This window comes from Cryptotermes secundus, unplaced genomic scaffold (assembly GCF_002891405.2).
Source record: "Cryptotermes secundus unplaced genomic scaffold, Csec_1.0 scaffold274, whole genome shotgun sequence".
NCBI lineage: Eukaryota > Metazoa > Arthropoda > Insecta > Blattodea > Kalotermitidae > Cryptotermes > Cryptotermes secundus.
The window spans coordinates 325052-335594 of record NW_019735463.1 but is presented as its reverse complement, the minus strand read 5'-3'; the positions used below and the strand labels follow the sequence as shown (position 1 = coordinate 335594).

Here is a 10543-nt window from a genome sequence, read left to right as displayed (position 1 = left end):
CAGCAGCGGGCATTTAAATAAACTCCGGCCAGCTCAAGCTTACCATTATTTCAGAAGTCCGGCGTTTAAAGGTTAATTACCTAGTAACAACAGTAACTGAATGACACATGATGAAACTAAGGGCACATTAATTCTGAAAATGCACATTATAATTCAGTTCTTTCTCCTTTATGTTCCCACTGCCTCTACAAGAACATAAATGTTGAAATATATGAACTATAATCCTATGTGTTATAGTATATAGATGTGTTTAGGATTTGGCCCATGACAGACTCTTTGGAACACAGAACAAACCTCTGGTTTCCATAAAAAGCCAGGAATTGCTAGAGTATCAAGCAATTATTAGTATCTCAAGAGAGATGCTATTCTACAGATGTAGTTACTTAATTGGTTCATACATGTGAAATTTGGTTTCCCAATCCAAGAGATGAGAAGGCTGTCTGGCCTGTTCCCATTCAGAATGAATCAATTCTGAAATCTGAATCACATAGGTAGATAGCAGGACTCCTTGGATGGGTCAGTTGTAAATTTCTATAATGCGTATTAAATATATCAAGCAATCAAAACGTAAAATGGGCTGTTTAGATTGTCACTATCTTTCTAATGTAGTGATGTCTAGTTAGACAATCAGCTACATTGATATGGAACAAAAAAATAGGTTCTTGAGGTTGCCACTTTCAATCACCAAAGACTGACAAGTTGAGTGACAGAAATGGATGGATCTACATACTTAGGCCTAATGGGGGATAGTCTTCATTGACCAGGAACAAGTCAAAGAGAGAAAATTGGCAGAAACAAGCAATCGCCATCCAACATATAATTTTACTGAATGTTGCTTAGTGTGAATAAGACAGTGAATGACCTAAATATTGCTTAACTTGGAGGATGGAATGAATATAAACCATTGAAATGGGAAATAGCTGGAACCCATGATTGACTTAGAAGCCCCAACTTTCTTGAAGTTACTATGTTGTAGGCCACACCATAGCTCAAGTGGTTAGTAGCTGGCTTCCCACCATGGTGGCCCGGGTTCGATTCTGGGTCTGGTCAAGTGGGATTTGTGGTGGAAAAAGTGGTGCTGGGGCGGGTTTTCTCTGAGTACTTCGGTTACCCCTACCAATCTTCATTCCACCAAATTCTCCATCATCATCAATAATCACCCAGGGCAGGTACAGTAGGCCAATCAGTGGCCACAGTGCCGAGTAGACCCAGTTGGACTCCACCCCCACTAAGTGAATTTAAAAAAAGAATTTTTTTTTTTACTATGTTGTAACTGGATGCCAGTCACCTCTTTCACCAAGTCATCCATGTACCCCTAACCGTGAATAGTACTTATATTTCCTTGCAAATTATTTGGTGGACACATTCACTGCTGTATTCAGGTAGGGCTGACGTGTCCTACTGGAAGAAACATTGTGTCATGTACATACTCATTGTGTCTCATCTCAAAGGCATGGAACCTGTTGCCACATTCACACTGGATGCAATGTATGCCTAGAACTGCAAGACCACTGTTCTCATCAAGTGGAAACGTTTCACAATGGGAACATTTGTAGTCTTCCTGCCAAGTCTGGAGAATAGCCTGATGAAAATGTTTGGCTTTTCTCTCTAATAACTATATGGAATATGCCCAACTAGCAGTGTGAAGAAAGAGTAAATTATCACAAATTTTATATCAGTGTACTAAATTATAAGCACATTAAGTAAAGTGAATTTTAATTTACCTGAAGTATGTGATGTGGATATATTTCAGGTGGAAATCGCATCACATTCTGGAGTTTCCATCGTGAGGATGCAATAGGACCAACAAGCGGCAGCATTAGTCCTGTGAGCAGCAGTCGAAAGACATCACAGCAGTCTCAGCAGAGTCACACAGCACCTATTACATGCTTGGATATATCTCGGGATGGCCTAATGGCAGTTACAGGTTCGTTCTTGATCATCATCATCATCAGTAATCTGTCAGACGACAGGTCCACAGTCTCTTCCAAAACAGTTTCTCCACTTAATGCGATCTTCTGTTTTTGGAAAGAGACTATCCAGGAAAAGTGATAATGTGGTAGTTTTTCCATTTGCTTTCCACATCGCAGTACAACAGCCGTTCAAACCACTCTGGTCACGCCTGTTGCTATACGAACTTGAACCATCTCGAGCATCATTTGCTCTGTGCTTCAAGTCGCTGCTGATGACGCTGCTTCCGACATCAGTTTTTGGTGTCTCTCTTCGTCTGATGCCTACCCTTTGACCTGTCCAGCAAGGGAGGCCCTGCCAGTAGCTACGCTACCGCTGGTATAGCTCTCAGGTTCCTTGAAATAAAAGTCAAATACGCACCTTGTTAGCCATATCAAAGCAAAAACCAAACAAACTCCGTGGCCTGTAGTCCACAAGCGAACTATACTGACCGTGCGACTGCCACTTGTCGGCAAAGTTAGTGCCAACTTTTGCTTATAGAGGATGTCACGTGGTCAGCGTAATGGATCCCCACGGCCCTTAATCTCGGGTTTCTAGACCATAGCCCCTGTTTCCTTGAAATAGCTCCTCAATTATCCTCACAAGGCTGAGTGGACCCCGTTCTAGATCCACTACTTCTCAGAAAATCTGGTAACTGTTCCAGATCAGATTAAACGTTTTGATTGTAGAACTTCCAAATTGTGATTTAAAGTTTAAGCACATTTAATAATTTTGAGCCTACATCCATGTTGTATAAGGAGTAAATGGTTGTAATATATGTTGACTGGTTATGGATCAGATATTTAGTGTTCAGTTCCCACAAGGGTTAGGATTTTTCTCTTTGCTGAACTGGCCCTGAGGCCCGTTGGTGTTACATTAAATTAGTACTAGGGGCATGAATCTGACCATTGATCTCCATGTAGTAATGGACACGCTGTAAAGATGATGACTGTCAGCCAGAAACTGGTGCTTTGATGTCCAGTGTTGTTTTATAATATTATACAAGTTCTGTATTTTTTATATTCAAATGCTAGGAGCATTATATGCCATACAGCTGAATTAAATTCTGAAGTTGTTTCAATGTAACATTTTGTTTTTTACAAGCCTAAGTGTAATCTTTAATTGATGTCATCACAGAACAAACACGGCTTGTTATTGTCATCGTCATCGTCATCATCATCATCATCATCATCACCGTCATCATTGTTAATTTGTCATTTTTATGAGTAAAATTTCCCTCCTCTAATGGAATCTCTAAAGAAAATGTGTACTTTTCTCAGCATCATGGTGCATTGATCAGTGCTTTTCTCTTGTAGTCAGGAGCTCTCTGATTTGAATTCTACTGAAAATACTAGCTCCATGATAATGGGTCTGGTCTACTGTTACAGGATCAGTGGACAGTCTGGTAAACATTTGGCAGCTCAACACTCATGAATTACACTCAACATTAGAAGGACACGTTGCTTCCATTACATGCGTGGCATTCTCTTCAAATGGACTCTTTGCAGTCTCAGGATCTGAAGACAAGACTGCCAGAGTATGGGGCCTAACTTTGGGTCTCGTGGTTTCAGTATTCAAAGTAAGCCAAAAAAAAAATATATTCGGGGTTCCAAAACAGTAAGCTGCCTTCTTCAAAATTCTATTGTTTACATTCTTGCAAGTTATACGAGGGTCGTACTGAAAGTCATGAGCAAAAATTTTTTGTAAAGTAACATGCTTTATTATGGACAAACCAAATACACCACCTCAATCTACAGACCTTTCTTTATTTTTCCACATAATCACCACTTCTTTGTACACATTTCTCCCAGCGTTCTGGGAGTTTGAAAATTCCCCTTCTGTAAAATTTCGTTCCAGCCATCCGAAGACACTAACATGCTGCTTTCTGAATTGCCTCCCTTGTCTCAAAACGTTGTCCACGCAGCTGATCCTTCGCAAATCCAAAAAGATGGTAGTCGGAGGGTGCCAGATCAGGTCCATAGAAGGGGTGTGGAAGAACTTCCCACCCCATCTTCGCAATTGCTTCCAGTGGTTGGCGAGCGGTGCGGGGGTGAGCGTTGTTATGCAGGATGATGATGTTTCATCCCGGACGTTTATTGCGCCATGCACGACGGAACTTGTGCAGTGTCTGGACATAACAAGCAGCATTGATGGTTTGCCCATGTTCCAGGAATTCAGCCAGAATAAACCCCTCTGCATCCCAGAAGACTGTGCCCATCACCTTCACAGCTGATGGCACTGTCTTTGCCTTCTTTTTTGATGGAGAATGCAAATGGTGTCATTCCATACTCTGCCGTTTCGTTTCAGGCTCGAAATGGTGAAACCAGCTTTCATCACCTGTCACAATACAGAGCAAAAAATCATCGCCTTCGTGTCAATATCTCTGCAGCAGTTCTGAGGTGATGGCATTTCGCTGACCTTTGTGGTCTTTGGTCAATAACTGCAGGACCCAACGAGGACAAACTTTCCTATAGTCCAAGCTTTCAATCATCTCCTGTACTGCACTGTGCCCTATTCCAAGTTTTCGGCCTATTGTGTCCACAGTCACACACCTGTCATCTTAAATGATCTCATCCACTCTTTCCTTGCTGCGTTCAGTTGAGGCTGTTCTAGGACGACCACTCCGAGGCTCATCTTCAATGCTGGTGTTCCCATCTTTAAAATGTTTCACCCATCTTTGAACACTGCTTGCACCCATGCACACACTTCCATAAGCACGCTGAAGTCTCTGGTGAATTTCTGCAGCAGGGATTTCCTCTTTCACAAGAAATTCGATGACAGCACACAGGCGAAATGACATATGGTTGTTGGCCATTTTGTTAGGAGTGATACTGGTCATGTGATGCAAGCTATTGACGTCACAAGACACTCAAAGTTAACACAACAGCTGGTTCCACCTACCACCATACTCTCATCTGCTGTTCCCAGGTTGCATGCAAAAAAATGTTGCTAATGACTTTCGGTACGACCTACGTACATATGTCTCATACCATTAATACGAATGTGGATTCCTGTCATTTTGAACTAGGTTTGTGAGCTTAATAAAAAAAATGGCGAACACATGAACTTGTAAGATAAGTGTGACACTACCACCACTTGATATAAGGTCTTGAAATGATCTTTGAAAAACATGCAACATTTGCTAACACATTTGCTTCTTTGTTCGTCCATTCATTTAGCTATCTGTTTATTTATTTTGAAAATATTGAACAACATGTTGACCATGAGAAATTTTCTTTAGCTTTCAGTTGGACAGTGATGACTAATGAATTACTGGAGACAGGCATGCGACACATGCCTCCAAAATATGCAAAAATACTGCTTGATGTTGACAATTGTATACATGGAAAACTAATTCAACTACATGAATCTCTGAGGATATAGTTGACAAAATTAATGAAGATAAGATCTGCTTAAGTAAAATGCTTTTCCCCAAAATGAAATGAAATGACTATGATAACAATGAGGACTACAATTATGATAATGATGATGATGATGATGATGATGATGATGATGATGACAACAACGACGATGACAGCAATGACGATGTTCTATAAAATAGTGATAACTTCAAGTAAGAAACAAAATGTAGTCAAAGTGAAAATTTGATTTTATGGCTACAAATAAGCCCATCATACTAACCTATAAGACAAATTACTTCTTGTTGCTGGATTATAAACTAACATTACTTAATTAAATATAATATTAAGAACACAAAATCAGTAGAAACAGAAACCTGTGCCATAGGAAAGCTGGTTTATAAATTCTGCCTGACATCCCTTATTTTGTTTAGTGGCTGCATTATTATTGTTGTCATTGTCATTGTTGTAAGAGTTGATATTGGCATTGATTGGCTTTATAAACAGTCAGTGAGAACAATTACAACACAACATATCCTCGAAGTCACAATAACATTTCCGTCCAATAATGTAGACCCAGGTTTGTTGCCTAATAACAAGAAAAGGAGAGATATCACCTATTTTAGGACTAAACTTGAAGGTAAGCCTGCATGTTTTGTCATATTTTAACCTGTGATATTTCCTCTTTCAAATTGCATTTTTATGAAACGTACAGGGTCATCAAGCCACAGTGACAGCTGTGGCTGTCATGTTAGACAGTCGTCGTGTTGTGTCCAGTGACCGACAGGGAGTGCTGGCAGTATGGTTAGCAGACAATGCTACATTGTTGCACTCTTGTATTGGTCCAGGAATGTGTCTTGCAATAACCAACAACATGAAGTATGCAGTCTGTGGTAGTGGTGATAACAGGTAGGTACGAGATGACTGATATTACATTTGGATTGATGATCCGCAAGAAAACCCAGTTCCACCACATTAGCTTTATTCTCTGATGCAAAAATTTTCTCTAAGAGAGAACACACGTTTTCAGGCAAGGGGCTCATTGTTAATGCACAATTGTACACAAAAATAGCTGTGTAATTAATTTTTGTTAATTACTCTGTCCCGGGTTTTAACCTTTAAGCGCCAGACTTTTGAAATGGTGTTAAGCTTGAGCTGTCCTGAGTTTATGTAAATGCCCGCTACTGGTGCACGTTTAAATGCCCGCTGCTGCTCTGCATTTAAATGTTCGTTCCTGTTAGGGTGCTTAAACAATTTTAAGCATTGTGTTTAAAAATGCTGTATCTAACACAAATTTTATGATAAATGGATGGAATTAACTTTGTATCAGCAAAGAACATAGTATCACACATTACAACGGAAGATTTGAAAATTTTTATACAAAGCGTTATACCCTATTTTTAATTTTTTTCTTTTAATTTGGTATGTACTGCAAAAATGGTTTCCCAGTTCCTCACAGAGTTGTTCTGCATTATAAAATCAGTCCTGCCTGTAACACTTGACATATTTTAGCAGTCCCTGATGTCATAAAACAGATGGAAGCAATAAAATCATTTGGCCTTCTGCTAGCACTGCTTACACTCTTCGGATTTTCGAATCTTTTGACTAAAGGACAGAAGAATGAAAGCATGGCTATTCAAGAAAAAGCTAGAGGGGTCCCTTCTTCAGTGTTAAGACCTTCCATTGTAGCTGCAAGAGATTACTGCCTTTTCTTTGGTCATGAACAGACAAGTTGCATCGTGGCTGAGATACAGAGTGTGATCTGTTTTCTGTGCATTCCTAGTGAAATCGAATACTGTAGTTTCATTTCAGCCTATATATACATCAAGCAGATAACAAAATAGGTATATATGTACATCAAAATTTACTGTATATTTTTAACACATTAATCTGCAGAATCTGCAATAAAAGTACTGGCTCATGGATGAGTTTGGGCATAATTCATACGTATACCCTTTTTTGTTGTTGCTCATTTATTATTTTAATTCCTCTATTAAGGTTTTACTCAAGTCTGTCTGGTAATTACTACATTTAAAAATAAATATTTAGAACTGTGCATGTGCTTCTACTAGTGGCATGTGCACGCACTTCCACTAGCAGAGTTTAAATGCCTAACTGGCCAAATCGGTTTACTTTGACCATGACAACCATACTCATCACTGGCCTGATCGGGGCACTTCAGACGTTAGAGGACTGGGATAGTGCAAGCCATAGAGTGAGTGGCTACAAGATGGATGACCAGCTTGTTATTCTAAATATGGGCCTTTATTTCCATACCATTTGTCCATTTTCAAGGCTTGGTGCTCAAGCACAAGGGCAAATTTTCTTTTTATATGTAACCTCTTTGAAGAGTGAAGTTGTGTATTTAGTGCACAGTTGTTGTGGTGCATGTACACATTCCAGAAATCCAAGTGTTGCACACTTTTTGAGACTGATGCCATTACCCCCAAGCTGAGAACCAGCTACCAGCCCTACAGTACATAGGATTTGAAAGCTGTTATTCTCAGATGATAGCGGTTAAAGGAAAGTTGATACCACGTATTCCTACTAGAATTTCATGTTAGATACTTAAGTGTAAATATATTTTTTGAAACACACACTATGATAAATGCGGTAAGGTAACATACTTGCTATGATCTCTGAAATATAAAATCACAGTAATTTGAAAGGCATTAATATTAACTTGTCAGCTGGTCACAGGATGCAGCACGTAATGCAATGAAATTATATGGTGGTGAGTCAAAGAATAATATTCTGTTGCAGTTTGCGAATTTGGTCAGTGAATCGTGAAGATGAGAAGTATACAGTCTCTCACAGTGAAGAAGTGACATGCTTTGTATTAACAATGGACTCACTTCATGTAATCACAGGTTCACGAGACATGTCTCTTAAGGTGTGGCAGGTAGCAGGAGGGAAGCTGGCACAGGTAAGCCAAGACTCAAATAAGAGCTCAGTTGACATGATAGAGTGAAAATGAGCTATTTTTATTGATTGCTGTGTTAGACATTTATACCAAAAAACGTATACAGTTATAAACACTCAACAGGATGCATTCCTTGAAGAAGAAGGTTCCTTTCATGTTCAGGTTTCTCTCTAACTTCCCATCCCAGGCCAGTTACTGCGGCATATTGGAGTAAAGTGCATTATGTCTCACTTCTCAACATTAACATGGTAGCTATGTTCTTATTTCTCAGGTTATAACACAGAAATATGTAGGAATTTCAAATTTCCATGCCTTAGTTTTGTATTTTCCAGCACAATGAGATAAATACAAAATGCATCAATTCTAATACACATAACAATATACTTTAAAAAAATCATTGTCATTGATGAAGATTTTGAAATGGTTCTATGGTTTGAAATTAGAACAGAAATTATCAGATTTTACTGGTGGGGTTTCCAACCCAGTCCTCTGTTCTAACACCACTGTACTTTTAGTTGTGGGATACTCTAAAGAATACTGTGCATTCCAGGAAGGCAGCAACATTGAGGAGTGGAGTCATGATTTACTGTTTCACAACAACACACATATGTCTTAATCTGTTTTGTCATTATCAGTGGTGCACTGACACTGCTTATGGGCATTTTGAACATTTGTGATTTCAGGTCATTTCCACAGCAGTATTTGCTGCAGTGCTAAATAAAATTCTGTTCCATTTATTATGTTTATTAAGTTTTTATTCGTTATATGTGTTCTACATGACATTAATCATATTCATATATTACATGCATGTAACTACTTTTAATTGTAAGAGTACTGAAATGGTGATACTAAAGGCGATGACTCACAAATGGAGGAGAAGAAAACAGGTTTCAGTCCCTGAATTCCCTAGTACACGCAGTTGTTACTTTCACAACAAATGTAATAGTATCCAACTGTCAGTTTTATGAGAACAGTGGTACAGTTATGGTTATTTATAGGGGAAACGGTTACTGCAGCTTACCAAGACTTTGTTCTATTTCAAGGTGGCTCTGTGTTTATGCAGGTGTTGGTCGGTCACTCTGACCATGTGACATGTGTGGCTGTCTCCATCCTAAACAAGTCACTGGTAGTATCAGGATCTCGTGATGCAAATCTAATTGTATGGGACATTAACACTGGCAATGATATCCATGTACTTACTGGTCACCTTGGCTATGTCACATGCGTTAAAGTCACAGGAGATGGTAGTTTGGCCGTATCAGGTAAGACAGTGATAATAAAATACCATTCTGTTTCTGTAAAAGGTCTACTTTAGTATGCAGTACTTACTTTTTCTAACATACTCTTTGTGATTTTTCATATCTCATTGATTTGATATTTGTTTATATAAGTTATAAATCTACTGTTGCACAGTTAATCATACAACAGATATCACATTCCATAGAATGAGAAAATATTTTTCTTATATTTCATTGTCTATTCATCACACTGAAAAATGATTCAAATAACATTTCTAGATCTTAATACGATCTATTTTCTGTCATTTGTCAAGTTTCTCTTAATGAAATGTTAATGTGAAAACTGACAAAGTTCCATTTGAGTTTCATGTAAAGCTTACCAAAAATAAATTGGCACAAGTTCAAATGTAGGCCAGTTAATAAAAAATAATATTCCTCAGAAATGTGAGGACTAATAAATGGACTGATAGAGGGGTTCTCCCAAATATTCATTTCTTGTGTACAGTTTTTTTTTTTTCAAATAACATGCAAAGAATAAGGTAACAGAAATATGAGTTCAGCAGCTGAAGGTCTATAAGAAATCTTCATTTTGCTATATACATATTGTAACGTGTTTAGCCACTGAAGACGCCGTTCGGATTGTTAATTGGTTTATTTAACAACCTACAAGTATCAGCTACAATTATTTATAACACAGTTGCGGGGTTTCACACTTTATAACCCTATTTGCAATAATCTATTCACTCTGTCCTCAGTAGTCTACACATATTAATTACGATACGGGAGCTATGTAAGTGTCCCTGTATCACACACTCACTGTCTTCGGCGGCTGCTATATTTCACGGCGCCACTCCTTAACACACACTAACTCATTCACTGCGGACTGGAGAACTGTCTTCGGCGAATGATACACTTTAACTAACTACAACAACTGAACTCGGTGACGGCCACATTTCAACTCACTGCGGGGGCTGTGTAGTTCCCTTATATAGTCGCAGCGCTTGCCTGTTACGTAATCGGTACCGCTGTTGGCTGACGGCATGTCGACAGCGGCGTTGCGTGCCGTGTCACAG

The 10543-nt window shown here is 38.9% G+C and overlaps 1 protein-coding gene across 1 annotated transcript in view; it reads left to right on the top strand.

Annotated features, from left to right (window-relative positions):
* LOC111869301 (NACHT domain- and WD repeat-containing protein 1) overlaps positions 1–10543 on the top strand; it is a 275140-nt gene that overhangs the window by 243202 nt on the left and 21395 nt on the right. Inside the window, exons 20-24 of the mRNA XM_023860707.2 lie at positions 1754–1927; positions 3339–3529; positions 6025–6218; positions 8073–8235; positions 9296–9494. Of these exons, the coding sequence (XP_023716475.1) occupies positions 1754–1927; positions 3339–3529; positions 6025–6218; positions 8073–8235; positions 9296–9494 (921 nt within the window). The remainder of the gene's footprint in view (positions 1–1753; positions 1928–3338; positions 3530–6024; positions 6219–8072; positions 8236–9295; positions 9495–10543) is intronic.